The sequence below is a fragment of the Tinamus guttatus genome, unplaced genomic scaffold (genome assembly GCF_059628265.1).
Source record: "Tinamus guttatus ecotype Peru unplaced genomic scaffold, ASM5962826v1 Tinamus_guttatus_pri_ptg000247l, whole genome shotgun sequence".
NCBI lineage: Eukaryota > Metazoa > Chordata > Aves > Tinamiformes > Tinamidae > Tinamus > Tinamus guttatus.
Window position 1 is genome coordinate 3,144,132 of NW_028288781.1, and position 24,425 is coordinate 3,168,556.

Below are 24,425 nucleotides of genomic sequence, written 5' to 3' on the forward strand. Positions count from 1 at the left end.
GACCAGGCCTGTCATCAGAAGGAGACTTCCTCTATTGGTCCATACAGATGGCTTCGTGCATTTCCTCTTAATCAGGCAGCCGTTAGCAGACACTCACCCCCATGTTCCTCTTGCTGGGCTCCGCCTGATGCTGACCATGAGCTTTCAGCAGGTCTGGCACCAACTGGATAGCACAGGCACTCTGTCCTCCTTGTCTTCTCTGCTTGTCTTCTCTTAAGAGCCTTTGTCAACCCACCGTGGTGCCCCAGTGATAAGAGCTATCCCACCTCATCTCTTTCACAGCAGCGGGGCCTTAACTCTGTGGCTCTGCGTGGTCCTGCACGTCCTCCTGTTTCCCAAGGCTGCATGCAGTGCAAGCGCACAGGCACTTCAGGTGATCCCACAGCAGTCCAGAGTGCTTAAGACTTTTCCCCATGACAGTGTCCTGTAAGTACCCATTTGAGAAAAGCTTCTATCAGTCTTCAATCTCCTTAGGCACCAAATTCAATCATGGGACACAAAACGAGACTTGGCTAGTTCTCAGGTCATTTGTACAATACAAGAAACAATATATATACATAAAAAGTAGCAGCTTTATTTTTTTAAGACTGTGCTAGGACTACATTTATCAAAATACATTGAAATAAACTGTTCTGCCAAAGTCTTCATTTTTTCTGCTTTATAACTTTCAGGTCTTACTGTGAATACAAAACTATTGCTTAAACAAATTTTAAAAAATGCTTGTTTCTCCAACCCAAACACTTACAAGAACTCAAAATGCATCGAGGAAGCAGCAGGTTCTAAAAGAAAAGGGGAAGGTTCTAGTCAGTTTTTGTTGTTTTAGCTGAACAAAACATAATTGAAAAATAAAGAAAAGAGGTATTATAGAGCTAGCCAGACAGCTGCCATGATCCCTATTATGAAAACACTGCTTAAATGAAGGTACCATAGTAGACTGTTTGCTCGTCTGACCTTGCTTCCATGTGGTTTATCTTATTTATTCTCTTCTAACTTATTTCATAAGTCAGAGGAGAACAAAAGTAAAATTGCATGTCTGCGCTGTACCTTATGTACACAGAGGGCAATGATTAAATGTATTGTAATATTAAATGCAATGTCATGCTGTGTTGTGGTAATTAGGGGAGCTGCTCCTTCACAAAAAATTATACTGGTGGTAATGACACTAGTGCTCCCCTCATCTAACTTGGCTACAACCTCTTTTCTAGCTGTCAGAACAAGCCACAAAACAAACTGGTGACAACATAGACTTTCCAGGGGACCTCTTCCAACCACCTCAAATTTACTGCAGCTGTCAAAGCAGACAGCCTAAGGTGAGTTTCTGGTGTGCAGCAGTTAAACAAACCCATCTAAAAAATCTCGTGTTTTTTTCATCTGTTTAGATTTGAAATGTTTCAAGAACAAATTGTAAAATTCCAGAAAATTTGTTTTGAAAGCTCTTAAACAGCTGGGCTTAGAAGTATGCAGAAGTTTATTACAATATAAATCATATTCTTCCAGTATTAGGTCCACAAGGCATGTTCCTAACCCAGATTCTATGCTTCGGTTCTGAGTAATGTACTCACAGACAAGATGCCGAGGATAGCACAGCCACAACGAAACTCTGCTGGACCATGGAGCAGGCTCGAAAATCAAGTAAGTGCCATTTAAACAACATGAAATTTCATGAAGGCTCAGCAAAGTTTCAATATTACTTTTATGGCCTAAAAAGTATACCACATAATAAAACAGATTTAAGGATTGAAAACATTTTGAGTATTTTACATGAGATCACTAGTTTATTAAAGATTTATCCCATTTTTTTCCACTTACTTTGCTCTTCACTTGCACAAGAATTACACAGGAAAAGGCCTTAGGCCTGTTTTTTTTTTTATATCTGTATTTTTCACAGTTTAACTGTGGCACATCTAGCTGTAACATACCTTCCTTCTTGCCTGGACTGAATGTCTACATCTCTAGCTGACCTTGTGTGCTGTTTTTCAGGCCATAACCTCCTGCCAAGGGTGTTTAAGGCAGGAGGAAAACCCTGGAAGTGCCCTATGGCTGCAGTACTCCTCACAGTTCCCCAGCACTCTTTGTGGATAATTTTGCTGATGGTGTCCCCAGCATGTAGCATGTCCAGAGGATGCAGCATGGCTACACTGCACACCCTTGTGTGCAGCCTGCCTCCTGGGAGGCCAGCCCTGCCCTGCCTTGGGCAGGCCCCTTTCCTGAGCAGTGGGCACCTCTCCATGAGGAACCAGGGGCAGCCTGAGGTGGGATTCTCCCACTTCCCAACACTGCCTGTCCCACAGCAACAAGCAGAGAGCTGTCATGGTGGCACACTGCCTTGTTGCGAAGCCTGTCCCACTACCCTGAGACAGAGCCACGTGCCGCTGGTGGCTGCAGCTGGGGGGACTGGGACCAGCTGCCAGACAAGTCTCAGGGGTAAAGCTGCAAGGTGACTGAGATATGTTTATCCACCAGCCACACCAGCACACCGCTGGACACCAGCCTAAACCCCTGCACATGCAGGACTGAAGGGCTTCGAGGCAGACAGCTCTGCACAGTGCCCCCACAGCCCCAGGCCTCCAGGCTTGCCCCACCAACATGCTGCTCCGCTGCCTAAATACGCAGCAGGAAAAGAAAAGCCAGATATCAAAGTCTTCATGCTTGTGATGGCAGTTTAGATGAGGTGAACTTTCTTTTTTTTTAATATGAATTTTGATCATGTAATTCACAGTTCATCTTTTCACTGGTGTGCCAAGGTTGTTGTTTTCCCAGAAATCAAAGAAACAATCAGCTCAAAACTGATAGTTAATCATTGACCACCCAGTAGCTTCATATGACTTTTCTGAAGTTTCCAGAGTGAAATTAGAGCATGGTGTGATTACATTGAACAGGAAGAAATGCAGCCCTCGAGATTATGAAGAAAAATCTGAAACTCCAATCCCACCCCTGTAGCCCATGGGGATTTGGGAAGATCAGAATATCCAGCAGAAGCTTTATGGAACATGCAAAGAATGTAGCATAGCTAGATCACACACCCGAACTGCTCTTAGATGTCTCAGATTAATAGCCTCTCTCCACCCTTTTAAGATATATAAATAATTACAAGGCTAAATGGTAAAATTGTTCCCATGTTGATTGATTGGTACTTATTGTACCTGCAACTGTACCACTTCTTTTTCATTAAGTTGCACTACTAGAACAATACAATTCATTATCAGATTCATCAAAACCAAAGAATTTGATAAAATGCTACACCATTAGCGCACCTCAGGCTAGAAATGTTACAGGGAGAAGCTCCTCAGTTACAGAGAACAACTGGGTGTTACTGTCTCTAAAGTACCTAAGTCATCCCCAAAGAGTTTTATCTTACCGTGAGGGAGCAGCAAGGGTTGGTTGATCCCTAAGGGAACAGTGCTGGGAGCAGCAGAGGCCTCTCCAGTCAGGGTCCCATCCCGCAGCATGGCATGCTTGGAGGTGGCAGCTGGGGACAGCCCAGAGTCCCATTTGGCCAGATCTGCAGTGATCTGCAGTCCAGGGTCAGGCCAGGAAAGCAAGTCAGGAACTTAGGGCTAGGTCCAGGGATGGTAACCAGGATCAGATAGGCCACCAACAGCCAGACAAATCCATAGTGATGAGGTACAAATCTGATCAAAGCTGGCAAGTCAAATGCACTAGCCAGGCTCAGGGCCAGATCAACAAGATACACAAGCAGACCTGGCTGCAGAGCAGCTACAATGTAGTTCAGACGGGGGCCAAGTGCGAGAGCCTTAGCTTAAAAACAGTTCCAGAGAGAGGAAAGGGAAGGTCCTTGCTGTGGCTTTTTATTCACAACACCTCGTATCAGCTGGCCTAACTCCTAGGAAGAGTCAGTGCTCAAGGGCCTGACATGCCCTTTGCTAGACCTGTAGAGATTTGCTTACTACAGGAGTATTTTGAGCTTATAAGGTCACTTGTACATAGAGCTTATTTCTTGTGTTTATTTAATTCCATAGTATTGTAGTGTTTCTATTCTCTTGGGAGACAGTGGTAAAAGATAAAATGTAATTCTTAGGAAATCACAGTGTCTTCTATGTTAGCCAGATTCAGGTATCAGCTAGTACTGTGGGCTACACTATCGCATGTCCTCACTTGTCACGGGGCCCTCCTAAAGCTATACCTCATTATGGGGCTCGTGTTTCTGTATTTCCTTCCTGCTAGTCTACATATCTGCTGTCTCCTCCATTACGTTCTACCTCTCCACTCCAGACTCTCCCTTCTGAACTTCTGTCCCTACCTCGTCAGTCTCTTGCCCATGTTGTATTAAAATGCAGGTCCTAGTGCTTCATAGATGGTGCTGAACATGTGACAGACTGGGTCATGAGCCACTGCCTTGCACATGAATAAGTTCATGTATGCTAGCTGCTGCATAATGATTGCCAGTGGTATACATTCAAGTCAAGTTAAGGTTATTTACTCTTCTAGGACTATAAAAAAATGAAATGTCTTTCAGGATTTTTTTTTTTTCAAATTATATGAAGTATTTCAAATACAAATACAGCCGGTGTTACTTTGAGCACAGCATTTCCTATATTGCTTTACATAAAAAGCTATTAGTCATCTAAAAGATGCAGAATAGGATCACATGACTGTCTCAGTAATTGAGCTTTTTTTCCCCTTTGGTTATAACGTTGCCTCTGTCCTCACTTAGCTATTTCACCTCATTCATTCTTCGTGTTAAACTTCAAAGAGGCCTCATGACTTCTGAAAGTTAATCTGTTCTCTTCCAAATCAACAGAGTATTTTTAATTACAGTTGCACCCCTGTTTTTTAAAGACTGCATGATTTTGTTCCTCTGATATTTTTGCTGCTTATTTCTTCATCACCTCTTAAGTTAATCACTTTATACCATTTTTCTCATCTATAAATTGTGAACCATGTAGTTATGCAAAAAGACATCCTTCTCAATACAGTTTGCTATCCAAAAATATTTGTAACATTGCCATTCACAACACCTAGGCTGTGCCTGTTAAAAGAACAACAATGTGCAGACTAGTTGAAAATATTAAATCATGGCAGAACAGGCTACTATTTTGGAAAAAGAACTCAGAATTCATTCTCTGGGACTTTATTGTGTGCTGTGCAATAGTTTTATAGGAATATTGTTTTACTCTAGATATACAGTAATCAATAAAGATTTGATCTGGATGATACTTTTGTAGTTAAGCTAATTCAAGTGCTGCCTAAGAAACTTATATTTATGGAGTGCTTATATTTAAAGAAATTTATACCAAATACTATCTCAGAAAGTACTACACAAAAGCTAATTAAGAATATTCACATAATTATATATTTTTTAAGAACAAATCATATTGTCCAAGTATCCCTAATACTACCATGGCATAATTCTTTCCAGAACTTATTTCTGGCAGCAATAGGTAGTTATTATTTTGGGTCATTTTAAAGAGAAAAAAATATGACAAACCTAATGGTGGGATGTACGCAAGAGTAAATTGTCTATTCTTATTTTCTTCTTCTTTTTTTTTTTTTTTTAATTTCCCCTTGATCTGTGGACAACCCTGCCTCACTGTGTACTCTGTTTTCAATGACAATTTATAGACGGTTTTCTAAATTAAGTATTACAAAAATAACAATTCTAGTCTAGAGATTGTTTCTGAAGTGCTCCAGAGATTCATTTATCATTTAAGAATGAACAGGAAACAAGCGGGCACTGCAGCAAGTAGAACAGTGGCTGCAAAATAGCTGTCAAGGAGGTACCAGTGACTACAGAACAGACAGGTAACTATGTCAAAACTATGACACTACTGGAAATTCAGAAACTAAGATTCCCAAGGTGTCCAAAAATCAGATCAGCCCTCAATAAGCAAAATGACTTTGAGTCATTGTCTACTGTCTACTTTGGAATGAGTACTGTATCTTTATATATTATCAAAGAGGCCATAAAGAAAGAGTTAATATTGAGTGCTTAGCCCATGGAAATTTGATGGGGACAGGCAAGGAAGTTATTGACCTTCAGGCCAGATTACTTACTTAGCCTGAATTCACTCAACAGTGCCCCTGCGTACACGGAAGCAGCCCCTGGCCAGACTTCTTTGCTGTTCTGAAGCAGCAGTGAACAAGGCAGTGGCAAAGGAAATTTATAAGAACTTATTCCTAAAATTAATCTTTAATAGAAACAAGCAAATTAAAATAAAAATGTGAAAAAAATAAAGAGGGGCATATGTGCATTCCATCCTGAGTCTTTTTTCACTGATTCTAAAGCTACAAGTACAAACAGAATTTTCCTGTATCTTGAAGTCTCTACAGTATTTTAGCATATAATTTGAAACCACAAGTTTAGATTAGATCAACACATTAGTGGATTGTTGTTCCTACTGTGATATTCTCTTGTTGAACTTGAAAGTTCAGAAGTTGTTATTAGAGGATTTTTCCCTCATTCATATGAAGTGACCCGAGAAAATAGGTATTTTTAATTTTCTGTGTCTTTCAGAGAAAAGAAAATTGTTTAATCATTTCACTAGAATGTACTGTCAGATATGCTTGCAGAGTTACACACTATTAAATTAAATCAATTAACTAAAACAAATAAGCAGTATAGCACTAGCATAAAGCAGAAATTCTCAAAGAATTAAGTCCTGCAAAAATGAAGATTTTTTTTAAATATATAATTACAAGAAAGAAAACAATCTCACCTTCAGGAAAATTGCAGAAGCTTCCTTGTATATTTTTTCCATTCACAGTGAACTCTTGTGCCTAGCTTTGCTGACTTCTTTGCTCCTGCAGACCCATGGATGACCATTAAAAGCACACAGAAAAATCAGAATATTACCACTTTTTTTTTTTTTTTTTTTTTTTTACAAATGCCAGAATGCTTACTCAAAGTTTTTTTTCAAACAATATAAACTGTTATTTCCTAAATTTAGCAAGATTTCCTAAAATTAGCAAGACGTGATGAAGTATTTGGAATCTAGTACTCCTAAAGGGCAAGAGAGACATGGCAATGCCTTCAGCATCCTGATTTATGAAGGGAGCTTACTTCCCCGGCTGGACATGGGGATGTACGCTGGGGAAAACAGAATCTGCTACCTGGTGCTAGCAAAGACTGGAGGGGGAAAGAAGAGAATAGAGGATTGCTCTGAACAGAGAGCTCCATTCAAGAAGGTGCCTTAGAACTCCGCTGTGGAACAGCGGACCTTGTGTTAAAAGAGGAATTTTTTATTTTTGAAGGATAATATATGTCAATTTGTTGAATTTATATGATTTGTTTCAAAAGCAGATAACTGGAAACTTTCATCTCAACTTTCTAACTTACTGTGGTGCAATTCAGTAACGAGTATTTCTGATTGCCAGCTTGGGGATGAACAGGACCATCTAGAGATTTTATGCAATACCAATGAATTCAATGATGCTGGGAAATAGCACCAGGAATCAGAAGCTGATATTCATAGGCTGGGCCTATTCCACATACTGGTGTGAGTGCAATTTTTCTCATGTATTCTCTAACTGAATGGATGCCTACCCTGATTAGTGGAAAACATCTGGGGAATATAAAACAGCTGAGTCGCCACTACGGGCATTGATTTTATAAACATTTCTCAGCTGATATTGTAACTTCTCCCTGTAGGAACTGGTAGTTTAAAATCGATCTGTTTGCTTTCATTTATTTATCTGGTAGAGGAAAAAAACTGTGAGCTAGAGAAAATCTAGAAGAACCCTAGTGAAGAATTACAATGCACTCCTCTGAATTCCACACGGGCAAGACAGGATGAAAACTCTGTTATGGATACCTGCTGTTACCATTTGCAATGTCTGTAGCTAATCAGAACAGAGTGCAGCTCCCCTTTCCAATACTCAGTTTTATCCTGAGCTTTGAGAAAATAGCTCACTGTCAGCAGTTGGATACAGATGCCTTAAGGATATATACTTCAGGCTGTTTTACTAGCTTCCGAATTTTCCTATTATTATCCTATGCTCAATAATACTGGACTTCTGTACTACTAACATTCATTATCCTAGTTGGGCACTACCTAACAGTACCTGAATATATTATCACAGAATCCCACACTGGTTGAGGTTGGAAGAGACCTCTAGAGATCACCTAGTCCAACCCCCCTGCTCCGGCAGGGACACCTACGGCATGGGGTACAGGGGGGCATCCAGGTGGGTTTTGAAGCTCTCCAGAGAAGGAGACTCCACAACCTCTCCGGGCAGCCTGTTCCAGTGCTCTGTCACCCTCACTGTTAAGAAGTTCTTCCTCACAGTGAGATGGAACTTCCTGTGTTTCAACTTGTACTCAGTAACCCTTGTCCTATCACTGGCCATCAGTGAGAAGAGTTTGGCCCCATCCTCCCTACATTCATCCCTCAGGTACTTATACATATTGATCACATCTCTCAGTCTTGTCCAGGCTACACAGGCCCGGAGTTTTTCCTCATATAATAGATGGTCCAGTCCCTTAATCATCTTTGTGGCTCTCCACTGGACCCTCTCTAGAAGTTCCATGTCCTTTCTGTACTGGAGAGCCCAGGACTGCGCCCAATACTCCAGGAGCGGCCTCACCAGAGCTAAGCAGCCGGGCAGGATCCCCTCTGTCGACCTGCTGGCAACACTCCTCCTGATAAAGGTGAGGATTCCCCATTGCCCTTCTTGGCCACGAGGGCACATTGCTGCCTCATGGCTATCTTGTTGTCAACCAGGACTCCCAAATCCCTCTCTGCAGAGCTCTTTCCAGCAAGTCAACCCCTAATCTGTACTGCTTCCTGGGGTTATTCCTCCCCAGGTACAGTACCCTGCACTTGTCCTTGTTGAACTTCATGGGGTTCCTCTCTGCCCAACTCTCCAACCTGTCTAGGTCTCTCCAAATGGCAGCACAGCCCTTGGGAGTGTCGATCACTCCACCCAGTCGATCATCCACAAACTTGGCTCAGGGTGCTAAATGTATGGTGATAGAAATGTCTGGAGCATGTACACTACTGACACATTCATTCTTCAAAGGTTTATGTAGCTCTTTTGCTAAGGAATCTTCATGAAACTTTTCTCATATTCCACTTTTTAAACATCTTTTTGATGTCTTTCTTTTTTTTGAAGGACAAAAAACTCATCTCCTGCGTGCGTGTAACTGAAAATATCTCTCAGATTCATGGGATTTTATGGATGCCTGTACATTATTTTGCATAATTTAAATGATACATGAATATTTCAGCATTCATTTTAAACTGTAGGAGGTTTCAAGATATATGGGTCAGAGTGAGGACAAAGCAGTTGCCATAGTCTTTCAGTTAAAGATGAATGACTTGCCAGTAATGCAAATTTATGTGCCATGTGTATGTGACAATTTTTACAAGAACTGGTACACTATTTGATTCCCACTCTGATCAAAACAGTGTCAAATGTGCACTAGCGTATAAATGTAGAAAAGGCTAATACAAATTTTGTATTTTACTCAGCAAGGAGACTTTTCAACAGTGATGGCATTCAACAAGATGGAGGGCTAGTAGCTATCCAATCCGCTGTGTTACTAATAACTGTATTTACAGCTCAGTATTCATACTGTATCAAAAGTACGTTAGAAGAACTGGCACATACTGATTTATCTCAAAGCAATTTAAATCACCTATTTTATCCTGACTTAAATATCAGCAATGAAACATCGATTTAAATGAAGGACCTTAATTTTGATTTTGTTTACACTTATTCTCTAAGAAAAAATGTTCTCTCTAGCTAGCATAACCTTTAAAAATTTGCAAATGAAAGAAAACTGACCTCAAACTGAGTTCTCTGGGAATATAGACATATGGCTTTGTGTTAAAATAATCTTGAAAGTATGGTACATTGTTCCTACTATTTCTAAATTTACTAATTAAAATTAGTAAATTCTAATATTTACTAATTAGAATTAGTAAATTCCCAAGAATTAGTAAACAATAACCTTTCCAATCATTTTTTATTCATAGTTTTCAAGAGAACACAGAAATGTTTTTTTTTTCCTTTCTTTTCTAGCTAGGTTACTCAGCTTTGAAATAGCTCCTTCAAAAGATGGAAATATTCTCACAGAGCTTGGTGAACTGAAACAAAAATAAATTAAAGCAAAAATACAGTAAAATAACATCTGAAATACTTGTCTTCAGGAAAAGGGTAAACATCAGCATTTGTTCCATTATAATGTTTGAAAATAATATGGATATTTACTCAAAGTAGTGACATTGTGACTTTTAGAATGCTCAAGATAACCTGAAAAAAGGAAAGATATCCCTTAGGCTATATATGCTTTTAAAAAGCAATGCTATTCAGATAACTGAATTAGGAAGCTCTCATGGATGTATTATTTTACATTTTAATTATTTACAATCATATATGAAGTTTATAACTTACCACTCCCTGTTAAGATTAGAAATGGAAGCTGAAAAAATTAAGAAACTGCTAATTAAAATTCTCAAACACCATTACAGAGCAAATATTTATCTATATTGATATACAATGAGTAAGCTGGAGAAGAAATAGACATTAAAATACTAGTCTCAGATCTTCAGCTACATTCTTTGCTGGAGGCTTGAAAACATACCAAGGAGGCATATACTTCCCTTGGCAATCATAACTGGTTGCAGTTGTGGCATACTGATCTGAGGGGCCTTTGCTTAGGGCCAATGCAGCTCTTCCTAAATTCTCTGCAATTCTCTTAATTCTCTAATTCAGGGACATGGTTATAGTTTTATTTGCAAAGACTATAATCCTATTTTCATCTGCCTGTTACAACCTACCTGTAAATTTCATACTATCTGGAAACCAGCACAAGCCAATGAAGAGTTGTTATGCTGTTATATGTCTCTTGCAACAGGATTTTCTGCAGCCCTTTGGATGTACCAAAGCAGTCTAAAGAATCCATAATATAAAACAGGCCCAGGTTTTCATAAGGATGACTCCTCCATCTTCTTTTACTGATGACCTATAGAGATCCAAGACAAAGATCAGTACAGTCAATTCCAGTAAAAATCTGGAATCAAAAGATGGAAAAACCTATTGAGAAACTAAGAGACAGCAACTTGCCAGCACAATTTCCTAGCATAAAACAAATAACAGTATTAAATCTGGACTAAAGAGACTACAAGGAATACTTTCTGAGATCACATGGAAGGGGCACTGCAGAGTGGCAGGAATGAATACAGTTTTGGAAAAATCAAGCAGATGTAGTTGAGAACACTATGAAGAAAGTTCAAGTTTCATCATTCTTTCTTGGAATGAAAAGTTAGGAATTTGCCATTTCTAAATTGCCCTCATCAGGAACAGTTTTGCAAAAGAAGTACCATTATTTAACACCACATCCTAGCCCTTTATGGAAGTAATTTACCTTCAGGGAGATTCTGCTATAAGGAATGTTTATAAGGTATTTACTTTTTCGGTTTCTATGGTTACTCTGTATACACAGTAAGAAGTAATGAACATATTTGTCTTACCTCTTTTGTTTTGATTTTGTCTTTAACGTGTAATCTTCAGCTTCCTTGATACAGCTCTGTTAGTGATAACTGTAGTTGAAAATGAGTTTTCCTGCTCATCCATGTTGTCTTCTGGGACTGAAATGAGGCTTGACCTGTATCTGCAAAACTGCTGAAAACTCTGAAGAATTCCCTCTACTCAGCCCTGGTGAGGCCACATCTGGAGTATTGTGTCCAGTTCTGGGCCCCACAGTACAAGAGGGATGTGGAGCTGCTGGAGAGAGTCCAGCGCAGGGCCACAAGGATGATCAGGGGCCTGGAACATCTGCCCTATGAGGAGAGGCTGAGGGAGCTGGGCCTGTTCAGCCTGGAGAAGAGAAGGCTGAGAGGGGATCTGATCAGTGTCTATAAGTACCTCAAGAGAGTGAGTGAGGAGGATGGTGCTGGCCTCTTTTCCCTGGTGGCCACTGACAGAACTAGAGGTAATGGCCACAAACTGACACACCAAAAGTTCCACAGGAACTTAAGGAAAAATTTCTTAACAGTGAGAGTGACAGAGCACTGGAACAGGCTGCCCAGAGAGGTTGTGGAGTCTCCTTCTCTGGAGATCTTCAAAACCCGCTTGGATGCAGTCCTGTGCCACGTGCTCTAGGTGACCCTGCGTGTGCAGGGGGGTTGGACTAGATGACCTCTAGAGGTCCCTTCCAATCTTAATGATTATATGATTCTATGAATTCTGACTATTTCAGTAAAATGACTGAAAGAGCAGCCTGCCATTTGCTCTGTGGTGGCTTTAAAAAACAGTATGTAATGAATTGAGATAAAATTATCGTGTTCCCCAGTGAAACCATAGCTTACCTGCACTTTAATGAGCAACAAGAGAAGATTTAATAATTTGAGAATGCAGCAGATCACTGGAGCTCAACTTCTGCAGAAGACAGCTGAAGCAAAAGTCAAAGTGAGCTCAGCAGGAAATGAAGGAGCTCTTGAAGTTAGGAAAGAGTAAAAATATTCAGCATGCCATTCCAGCTATTCTCTCTGCTATGCTGTCTTGTTTGCATGTGTTCATGATAGGCCTCTAGGAAGCATAGTGAAGGATAGTCTCTTATACTATCCAGATCCTAGGAAACAAGCATCTGCATTAATGACAACTCTGGGTATGGTCTGGGACTTGCTGTTATTTTTCAAAGTGGCAAGACCACACACATGTGTTCTAACCTGGATAGGTGTAGCCCCATGCTGTGCTGCCTTTGCCTTGAGTCCTTCCACTGGGGGAAAAAAGCACCCAACCCCATCACCAAAGGGACACTTAGGTGGACAGAGACAGCTCCTTGACCATTCCAGAAGTAATTTGCCTTTAAGTGCAATATACTATCTGCCTTTTTGGTTTAATACCAGAACGTTTCAGACAGCTTCTGAGTGGCCATATTACTGGTGAATTCCAAATTTGATTCTAGCGGTACCAGTCATGCAGGCCCTACAAGCCATTTCACTGAATTTCTGCCCAAACCAAAGACAGCAAGGTAAATTAGCTTGTGATGTTGTGCTTCTACTCAGGACAGCTAGATACCTTCCTTCAGGGACAAGGAAGCAGTGAGCAGTTCTGATGGAGTAAGAAAAGCAAAGTCATGTAAGACAGCAGGGCTAACATGTCTTCAGCAAACGAACTATCCAGGCAAACAGTAGGTGACACAGTAGCTAATATTTTTGATGTTATTTTTTGAAAGAGAGAGAGACTGTATTATTGTGCAGGACAGCAAGTGTTCTGCCAGCTCTTGCTTACAATGACACGGAATTAATTTCTAGCCTTACAATTCAAAGCAGTGAAAAAAGATTTCCTCGAAAAAAAGACCTTGGAAAAATACTGTCTTTATCTTACCTGTGGATATATTTTGGCACATTTACTAGATCTCCTACCTACAACTGAGTCTGTCACTTATCTCAGTGGGAGCTGATGAAGACCTATACATTTTGAAAATGAGACTAAACCTTTTTATTCAGTTGATGTTGACCTGAAGATGTGCATGTTCCAATTTATAGAAAATTATTCATTTGTCTGGCATAGTACATTATTGCACAAAATGTTTCACTTACTTAGCAAGAACGATCCCTCTATAAATACAACTTTTTAAGTTTAACATAATTGACTTTTTTGCAATGTGACGAGTTAAACTTAAAATGTGTATTTTATCTTATGCTTCATTGCATCTGTGTGATGCAGATCAAAAACATGTACTGTGAGTTAATTAGTGTCAACAGATTGTTGCCTTTGACTCAGCAGTCTTGAATGCTGAATCAATGAAGTAAGCAATCCAAAACTGCACTTTTAAAATTATCAAAGTTTACTTCTTTTCAATAATGCTTTTACACAGATTCATAATATAAAAAAGGCACCAAAAAGATATGTAACTGCCATATAACTATATATACTATATAACTGCTTTGATCATCCTTGTGAATTTTTTTTTTTGAATCATTCTTAAAACTATTTTGACTAAATGAACATACTGGCTAGTAGTCTCATCTTACCCTGCCTGGAAAAAAACCTGTTAAGAGTTTTCTGTATGAGTACTGTGCTGCACTGCTAAGAAATATAGCTACAGTTATTATTTTTTGTTTTTTATTATTATTTTGTTTTTTTTATTATTTTTAGTTCTTATTTTTTAAGAACTATGATGTATACAACAGCATAATATATTTAAATATTCCTTCAGCTCTTATTAGTTTTTATATACACATCTTTCATTCCACTGGCACGTTCTGGGCTTGGCTGCTATAGCAGCAATGAGGCAAATCCATCGCCCATACAAGTGAAAGAAACCTCAAGTAATACTAATTACTGTATAGCTCTCACCATTTGCATACCTATCGAAAGAGTGATTCCGTGTGGTATCATAATTTGTTACATTCCGCAAAATATAATTAAAATTTCATGAAGTGGGAGGTTTATGTAGCTTTTACAATAATCAGTTTTCCTATATCCTAAGGGAAGAAACTAAGGATGATTGCTCAGTTGCTTCAAGTCTTACCAGTATGGTAGTTGTAAGTGATTTCAATTAATTTAAAGCCTGTGTTTGCCTCTTCTATGTAGAAATAGGAAACAAATCTTTAAAAGAGAAATTATATTCTTTCTGTGAATCCCGACAGTACTTGGTATATTGATCTAATTACAGTATTTCTTTTGGAAGTTTATGTGCTGCTCTCCTTATTTGTCACATAAATCTGTTTTTTCAAGGTTTATTTTTGGCCATATTTTCAGTGACTCTAGAAATGGAAATAACTTCAGTAGTTTGAATAGAGCTATGGCAATTCATACACATTAGGATTTCATTCTGCTCCTTAAAGAAGAATAAAATCATAGGAAACTAACAGAATATTTCAAACTACCTGCTTCCTGCCTGCTTACCTCAGGATCCAGTAAATTCCAGTGTAGAGTTAGGTCTGCAAGAGAGGGTCACAGACCAAATATTTTTTTAAAAAAGAAAAAGATCTCATCAAGTATTGCCTTGCTTTCATTTTGGGGACTGTTTTTAGTCTGTCTATTCCAAGCATGTTAAAGAACTCTATTAATATGTGATAATATTCACAATCACTAAGCTGGGTATTCTGTTAAAATGGAGATAATTGCCCAATAGCTGCTCCTATGATAACTATATTACGGCTTGGTTTACTACCTATGGACTTATGGATGGTTAGCAATCTAGGGATTGCTAACTTTTGTGCATAATTATGACACCCTTTACTTTTTTTTTAATGTTTCTGTATTTGGCACTGGTTTGGATGTTAACATTCTACCTCTAAATGCACAGAGACTTCATTACTAATTGTATTCCAATTCCCTGTTAGATATTTGTTACCATAGCATAAAAATATCACAAATAGTAATACAGAGACACCATAACAAATGTCAGTGTGGGTGGCTCTTCTGTTTTTTTTTTTGCCCTTGCTCTTGGTTTTATTCATGTCCTTTACATTACTAATCTCCTATGATTCATTAATCACCTCCTATGATTTACTAATCTAGGACAATATATTTTGAAAGCCTTTTTTACTAACTATTGCTAGAGAGGAATGGTTGAATGGTTTACTAACTCTTGCATTTTGCCTCTGTCAAAACTTGGGGTTTCTGTATTCACAGCTGTTTGCTAAGCTGTGTGCTTATGTTTCGTAAATGAATAGGACTTTGGGAAGACTAACATTGCAAGGAAGGATTTAAAGAGAGAGAGCTATATGTTATATGTTAGTTTTCTGTTCTCTACTTCGCCAGATGGCCAAAGCATGCTCAAGAGAGATACTGAACTGATAGGCAAGGTGTAACTCTACTCAATTATATGCTTGGTGTTCTGGTCCCTTGATCATGTAAATGGGGACCTAAAACCTCTACTGCAGGCAGACATATCACTGCAGGAAGCCTATGGTCATGAGTGTAAGGGTTTTATTCAAGGTATAACATCTATTCCTTGGGTCTAGAGCAAACTTCCTCCCAGGGCAAAAGCTAAATATAGGACACATCTTCATAAAAGGCAAAGGGGTAAATATCAGGCCTCAAAAATGTTTTGCAAAAAAAAGTCAAAGGAAGTATTTAACTTTTTACATTTAAAAATCTCGTGTTTAAGGTATTCAGAATAGTAATGACTCTGTGATCTTTTGGCAAAGTTTTTATATACACTTCGCAAATTTTACTTCCTGATTACTTCACCTGGCCTAAGTGACAGTTAGAAAGAGTATAGAGTAAGAAGCTCTTCTAGACGACTGACAAAAGCAAATAAACAGTGTCAACAAACCCAGAACACATAAATGCTTAAGATTAAACTAAGAGTTTCCTCTCAGTTTCATGCTGATTTCCTCCTTTCCATGCTAATTACTGAGAATGCATTATTTTCTTTTAAAGGTCAACATGGGCTCATTATTCACATGCAAGCAGAATAAGCCAGAAAGAACTTAGAGTATCTACAGAAGATTCTCTCAGAAGGAAAGCTGTAGTTCTTTGCTGAGGCAGAGGAATCAAACAGATTTTAAGAATGCCCTATGTTAAAGCAGCAGTCACAGAAAGGCTTTAGCCTGCCCAGTTCTGGTTAAACAAAGTTCTGAGAAAGCACTTGAGCTTTGTGAAATAAAGGCTTGAGGACCTAACAATCTAGGACATGTTTTGGCTCATCATCCAGATTAGCATTAAAGCATGTGATTCACTTGAACACTTGGTAATTCCACTGACTTCCTTTCTGAATCAGTAAATACGAGCCAGACATAAACATGGAAAGCTCTTTCTTTGCCCTTAAACCTTCAGGAAGGGAACTGCTGATAACAACTGATGGAAGTTAGGTTTTCACTTTCTAGACTTCTATGCAAAGACAGGTAGAAAGGGAGAAGAGAAATGAAAAGGGCTGTGGAACCCTGGTAGGTTCAGGTCCCATGATGTCAAAGCAGCCATCCTTTTTAATGGGTGTTGCATCAAACTGCATTTGGAATAGAACTTATGAGAGCTACAAAATACATGTTTCTTTGAGAGACAGGAATAACTTGCATAATCTGGGAGAAGAATTCAAGGCACTGGTATTAAATCACATCACAGCAAAATATTAATCTCTGACTGTATTGATTATACACAAATGAGAATATTCTTGAATTTTGTTTACAGGCTTAGACTCATAGGTAGGAACTGTTAAAATTTCTTCTCAATTCTTTCTCAAATTTCCCTTTGAACTGTCTGTAGAAACTCAGGAATAGGAGAAACTTCAGTGATTCTGCTTCTTTACAAGCTGTGTTCCCCAGAATATATTCAACTAAAAACAACTTAATCATTTAAAACTTACCTGTGACCATGGAAATTTGATTTCGAAACTGATTATTTAAGATCTCACTATTGAAATATTTATCTACTTCAGGAAAGTATTGCTTTCACAATGGGCTTCACTCCCTTTTTTTTTAATCATTTCCATTAGCTTACAAAGTGCTTTAATGACTATGGCCTCTCCCGTGAAAAGAAAAATCTTAAATAAAAATCATAGAATCATAGAATCACAGAATGCTTAAGGTTGGAAGGGACCTCTAGAGATCATCTAGTCCAACCCCCCTGCACATGCAGGGTCACCTAGAGCATGTGGCACAGGGCTGCGTCCAAGCGGGTTTTGAAGATCTCCAGAGAAGGAGACTCCACAACCTCTGTTAAAAATGCATATTTTTTTAATAAGACTAGGATTCCAATGGGAAAAAATATCTGATCATGGTGATATGAGCTGCTCCCTCTTCTTTTCAAATAGTCCAAAGTTCAAGCTTCCATAAAACAAGGGCAAGGGAAAGGTAATAAAAACAGAGAGGAATTAGTTAATGATTAGTTAATAAAACAGAGAGAGAAAGGAAATCTGACATCAGCAAAAGAAAATATTTAAATTACAACAATATGTTCAAGACAATTTGTCAAAGCTGTGCTTATGTTATTGAATACTAGTTTGATGAAATATTTAGGGAAAATCAAGTAGAAAATAGACCTGACTTGTAAAAAGAAATGTACTAGGTGATATACAGGACATTTAAGAAACTCTTTCTTTAAAAATAAATTAAAGCATAAGGAAGACATGAATTACCCTTTGGAATGTGCACATAATGTATTTTTTGGATATTTGAAAATTAGTACAAGTTCTCTATTACTTCTAAAAACTGAAGGTTTATTTCTAAGTAGCAAAGTTTGTCACATTACGTTAACATAGTTACCTTAAATATTTAAGAAATCTATTTATCAATAGGAATACATTGTTCCATTGTCTTCACAGTGAGCAAACACAATTCTTTTGAGTTTCCCTGTCAAACTAGTTTGGAACTTCAATTAAACAAAAAATGGCCCAAATCAAAAAAGAGTAATTCTTTAGGATTGCCAAATCAAATATTAGTATGAAAATTTAGAAAAAAAAGTTTTCTTTTGTTTTTAGAAGAAACATTACAAACTTCAGTTCAAAAGAGTATTAGCTGTAGAAATATTGCTAAAGAAACACAGTTTGAAACAGTTATTAAGAAATACTGCTCATATGCTGAGAAAAAAACCCAACTACCTTGGACCAAATGCCTAACTGGCAATAATTAACTTGGCTCTGTGAAGGAACTGCACCACCTTAAATCAAAGTGGTTCTCAGGCTGTGCCCAGCAAAACATTTGCTGATGAAAAATGCACAACTCACACCTCCTCCTAATTTCCAGTTTTCAAACTACTGTAAGACATCTTACATGCGTCACTTCCCAGTACATACATACTATTTAACCATATACTTATATACTGTATCTAACTAGCATGAATAATATCCATACACATAAGTATTCCATGTACAGCTATGTATAGATCATTTCTGATTTTGGGAGGCAGAAAGTGGCCAGGGAAAATATCTGCAGAACTGAAAACAAGACAGCAAGCGATCCTTATTACAGGATTACAGGATCCTGTATTCAAATGCAATTTGCAAAATGAACACATGAATAAATAGGGAACTCCTGAGCCCAGATTTTTTTTTGATTGTGTCCTCAGCATCTCATTTTCTACTAGCTATTTTGTAAAGTGATTATACATTTCTGCAAGCTGCAGATCAGTTGGTCTTTCAGTCTACACACAACAGGTTGTCTTGTCTTGATCAGACATCTTGTCAAATTGGTTAATTCAGGCAGCAGTAAAGCAAAATCCTGTGAAAACAAATTGTGACAAGCTATCTTCTTGGTTGTCTTTCAGAAAACACACCTTAAAAATCTTTGTCTGCAATACCAGCTGTATCTTCTTCTGAACAGCCATATTCTCGGCCTTTTAAAGAATGAGAAAGGACTAACCATCTTCTTCCTGTGGTAACTACAAAATTAACAATTAATTAGATAGTAGATATAAATTATTCCTTGTATTATTATAGTTTTACTTAATTGCCTCCAGGCATCTTAGAATGCGGATCCTCTCCCATTGTACTTTGCAGACCCTTAGTCTTAGGTCTCACTTCATTCTTTCCTCCTCTGACTAGGCTCAGTCTGGTCAAGAATGCATCTCCACCCTTATCTCCATGATAACTGTCAATTGTTGGAATTATTACCTTACAAATATAAATCACTTGCTGTATATATTTGCAATGAAACAAACAAAGAAAAAACACCATGATCTCCTCACCTTTACACATTAGAACATGTGAACATATTTAAAAGTATATGCCGTACTGCATATGTTAGAGGCCTCCTTCCACTATCATTCTGGTTTCCTGTTTTAGAAAACTGGCCCTGCCTCTAGTGCTCACATGTCCTACTTGTTCTTGCCCTGTGCCTGTTGAGGGCAAAAGCCCAATCTCTTCGCTGAGGTCTGACATGGCTTCTTTCTATACCTGGGAAAAGAAAAGGATGGTAACTACCTTATGATTCTTCTTTTAACTCCCCCCTTTTTCTTCCTTTTCCAAAAGCCTTCTAATTACTGAGCTTTTATTAAGGCTCAAATGTTTTAATCGCTAAAACTAACTTGCCAAAGCAACATATCTTCTTTCTTTCCCTTCATTGTGGTACATTACTTATAGTACAGCAATCCTCAAAGGAAAGTATTTTCAATACTTAAATTAAGGATCAAAGTGGGAACACAGTAAAACCACAATTAATATTTATAGGTCTTAAAAAGGAGAAAGAAATTCTCCTTCACTCTAGCAGCTCATTATAAGCAAAATGTTACTCACAGCATAAGGAAATTTCTCTGTATACAAAGAATTACATGTAAAATGACAATTAATATTTCTACAGGGCTTAAGATAGAAATTCCACAGTAACAGGAAGGAAAATTTTTCAGTGTTTGACAGGGATTATGTATTATCTTGGAAAAGCATGGTATAAGAAAATGCAAAATTTGCGGGGGCTTTTTTTGGTACCTAAAAAATAATGAAGTATTTTACATTAAGTAGGTGAACTTTCCTCTCATATCACATTCCTATACTATGGGCCTTAAAAAAAAAGAATAAAAAAGTAAGATTTGCACCGATACATGATACCTCTGACAGATGAAGTACAATAGAAAGGTTTTTATTACTAGCAGCCTGAAATACTGCACATAATTATTCATGACTTTTTATCTTCTGAATAAGAGAATCAAAAATTTTTTTTTGTAAATCTTTATATTATATGTATCTTTAGTTGTCTACGGTACTTCCTAGATAGCATTCTTTGTATGGTGTGGTCCCATTTAACAACAGTCCCATAATTGATCAATACATTACTCTCATATAAACAGTGTATAGAACATGTGGCTCACTGTATGATTATATGATTTGTAATGTGTATCTGCCCCACACATTTACAAAATATATTAAAAATATATAAATATATGAAATTATATATATGAAAAATACATACCTATAGCATGTGAACAGTCTAGTCTCTGATTTCCTTTTCTGCGTTAGTAATGTGTATATCTACTATCTAGCCTAACAGTTACTATTTTTCTTCTAGTACTTATTTACCGAAGACAGCAGCTGGTCATTGCAAGTGGGCAGAAGTTCTAAAGGATTTGGAGCAGATCAAAACATCTGAAGTAAGTTCATAAAAAAGCTGATGTTTCATATAACCTGTGGGTTTGTTTAATGTTTTTGCATGGATGAAAACAGAGGAATAGGAGGCTTAAGGGAGATGGAGTTGACCAAATACTGCATACTTAGTGCATACTCTAGGTTTAAATTTTGTCTTGAATGCTCCATCTGCATTGTTTCAGAATTTCTTTTTACTTGGGCAAAACAGAAAGAAACTTCCTAAGGAAGGAGGCATAGGGCTTGGGCATTTGCTCCTTTCTGAGAAAGTACTAGTTCCCCTCAATTCCAAACAGCCCTTATCACAGTGAATTTAAGTCCATCCTACAGGTTACTAGTATCTACTAACTTACTGGCTCCCAGTACTGGCACAGTCTGTTCCTTTGAACTCGGAGCTAACTTTCCTGTCTCTAAATACAAGTTATTGTTGATATTCTTTTGTTTTCTTTTAGGACATTGATGTCAGTTTATACACTGCAAACGCAGATGAGGATGTAAGTACATTTTAATGTGCCAAAATAGTTTAAATGTGATAGCTTAATTTCTTTTCTAGTAACTTTCTCCTAAGGCAAGCTTGGTGTAATTTGAGAAATGTTTCAGAAATCAAATCATTTGCCTTGGAATGGTTCAGTTAGTTAAATTAACTATGTCAGTAGGTATTACTTATTTCTACTGGATTGCCTGCTATTGAAATTAGTCAATTAAAATGGAGCGTCAAAATCAAAATAGCAAATACTACTAAAATAACTGCGTTCATTTGTAATTTAAGGAAAAGGGACAAAGAAAATACTAATTAATTACTGTATCAAGATCATTATATCTCACCTCCAAAGATGATTATTTCATACCATATTTAATGGCATGTGCAGAATAACTGTGTCGGCATCCACCTCTGCATTTCTCTGCTTTTGCCTTAAAGGCAAAAAAGCCCACCTACTCTCAAGGATTTAGATTTCTAATAGCTGGAAATTATAATTTATCTTGCAAAGGATAAATTATGCAATTTTGGTGATATAAATCAAAATACAATCATAAAAACCTATCTAAAATATGATCATCTTTACAGAAGCTTCCCAGCATTAATTCCTGAAGAGACTTTTTCATAATGCATTGCTGGGAAGATCAGTCTGCACTCCCTAGGACACATCTAGCCTATTACAAAAAGTAATGCAGTCAATACTTGCCACCCAGCAAATATCTCTGGGCTAACTGTGGAGGACTCTGGGCTGGATTCACTGCTCTGGTGATGCTGGCAGTAGCCTGCTTCTGAGGTACCTCCTTTCCTGACTACTTCCAGAGCACTACTACATAGAGAGTACATAAATCCAGTACATGAGGAAGTTAACCCAAGCCTTTGTAGAAATGTTGGACTTACTATGTTGGAGCAGAATTGCCTCAGTGTACATGCAGAGCACACAGCAATTCTGACATGTACAGCAGATGTGGAAACATGGGACAGCAGGGATTCTGATGTGTCTTTGCAGTAGACCTCTACCTGACAGGAAAAAGGGCCACAAAATGTGCAAATCCACCTGTGCACACCCCATCTCCTTAACTGAACCAACTCTTGAGAAGTTAATACATTGTGTAATGACTGATCTAATACCTGGTGGTAATATTAGGAAGAGTTTCTTAGAACAAAAAGCCTGAATTTAAAAATCAGACAACAGCATGTAATCTTGGCTCCACTCTTTACTTGATGGAGAAACTTGTATCTCTTCTTTTTCTTAATTTGTGAAATGCAAACCTACTTTTTATTCTCCTCCTCCACCCATATAATACTAATTTAATTCCATTATTTTTAATTATTTCCCAAATTGCTATCCTATTTAATTACTATATTCTTCATCAAGACCATTGTAACTCATTATAGCAAATTAGCTGGCCTACACATTGTTAGTTCTCACAATCTATCTGTGCAGATATTTCTAAGTCTCTGAACAGTAAAAAGATGTCTATAATAAAGTAAAAATGGCCACTCCTAGGTAAATTTTATCTCACATTTCTATGTTCATTTTTAATTGTGAAACTATTATAACTTATTTTCAGACGGAATGTCAAGAACTTGTAATGAGATGCTTCTTCTTAGAGATGAAAGTGATTCTTCATGAATGTTATATAACAAATTGTAGTAAAACACAAGATGTATTCAACATTTTGAAAAATGGAAATGCAAGCTTTGAAAATAAACAGGTTAGTCACACTGACAGTCTGTCAAAAACAGAAACAAATGTTTTTCTTCAGAAGCAGAAATACTTTTTGGGGGATGGTTCTTATAGTTTTGTAAAAGGTAGGATGGTACAGATCAAATCAAATGTGATCCCTTGCCCTATCAATGAAAAGAAAGATTTTGTGGCTTTTAGGGAAAAAAAAAAAAAAAAAAAAAACAGGATTCCTTTTAAAGCAAATACAGTGCATGCATGCATGAATATGTCTGGGTGTATGAATGTGTGTCTGCATAAAAAAAAACGTAACTTCAGCATCTAAAGTCAAATATGTTTAGTCACATACAGAAAGGTGTCCTACTTTTCAAGCGGACAGGCCCTTTGCATGTCTCACGGAAACTCTGTATCTCTGAAAGCTCATCTAATTCAGAAAGCAAGCCAGGAAGAGCCCACATGAGCACCGGGGTGCTCTTAAGTCAATTGTCTGCAGTGGAATTATTCAAAACAACAGACTGGGCAAGAGCTACTTCTCTATCAGAACAAACAGATCAGATATCCTGTGTTTTACAGTGACATTTTCTGTTTCAGGTGAATTCCACAACATCAAAAAAATGCAAAGAATGTGAGGAATATGAAGAAAAAAATTTTACAGAATTTATACAGAATTTTGTAAAGGTTATACAGAGGGACTGCAAATAGTACCCTGACCAAGATGCTGGAAACCAAGAGAATTCAAGGAATATGCCTCAGAGAATTCTCGCCAACAATAATCTGAAAAGTTTATTTATTTAACCTACATACTATTTTAAATCCTACATATGATGCATAATGGACAAAGAAGAATAAAATTATTAACAAAATGGATTTGTAATTGGATACATACAAACACTACTACTTATGAAACATAAGTGAAAAGAATTTAACAAGGTTTAAACCTTTATTTTTTTTCAAGTATATTTATTATTTGGTAAGCCCAGAGGGGGGAAAAAATCTTTCAGAGAAATTCTGTAGGAAGATCTCAGAATATCTTCAGTGGGAATCTCCCTGTGAACATCAGTTCAGAGTTGATGGAACACTGTTCCAGAAGAAAGATCTTATTATTAATATAAAATTATGTTATCCTATGAAAACACTTGTTTATAGCTGTTTTTGTTATCTGAAATCTATTATTTTATTGTCTGTGCTTCTGGAATATTCTACTTCATCTCTGAATTCTCATCTTTCTGATGCTATTTTCCTTTTCCAGAGAGCTAACCTACCATCTTGAATTCCTCAGTGACAACTTTTATCTGATCAGTCCAAAGGATGAAATAAAATAAGACCACTTT

General features: G+C 37.6%; 1 protein-coding gene across 1 annotated transcript; it reads left to right on the forward strand.

Annotated features, from left to right (window-relative positions):
* Window positions 1-1,511: 1,511 nt before the first annotated feature.
* On the forward strand, window positions 1,512-23,987 carry IL15 (interleukin 15). Its single transcript, XM_010219680.2, has 6 exons — window positions 1,512-1,632; window positions 19,126-19,235; window positions 20,859-20,940; window positions 21,385-21,426; window positions 22,982-23,125; window positions 23,686-23,987. The coding sequence occupies exons 1-6, from the start codon at window positions 1,570-1,572 to the stop codon at window positions 23,794-23,796; spliced, it is 552 nt and encodes a 183-aa protein (XP_010217982.1). The 5' UTR covers window positions 1,512-1,569; the 3' UTR covers window positions 23,797-23,987.
* The last annotated feature ends 438 nt before the right edge of the window (window positions 23,988-24,425 follow it).

Bases quoted from the DNA above. Each gene is read 5' to 3' on its own strand.
- IL15 (XM_010219680.2), top strand. From the start codon at position 1,570: ATGCCGAGGATAGCACAGCCACAACGAAACTCTGCTGGACCATGGAGC. The intron at 1,633-19,125 runs GTAAGTGCCATT...GTTGTCTTTCAG, and splicing joins GGAGCAGGCTCGAAAATCAA to AAAACACACCTTAAAAATCT. The intron at 21,427-22,981 runs GTAAGTACATTT...ACTTATTTTCAG, and splicing joins CTGCAAACGCAGATGAGGAT to ACGGAATGTCAAGAACTTGT.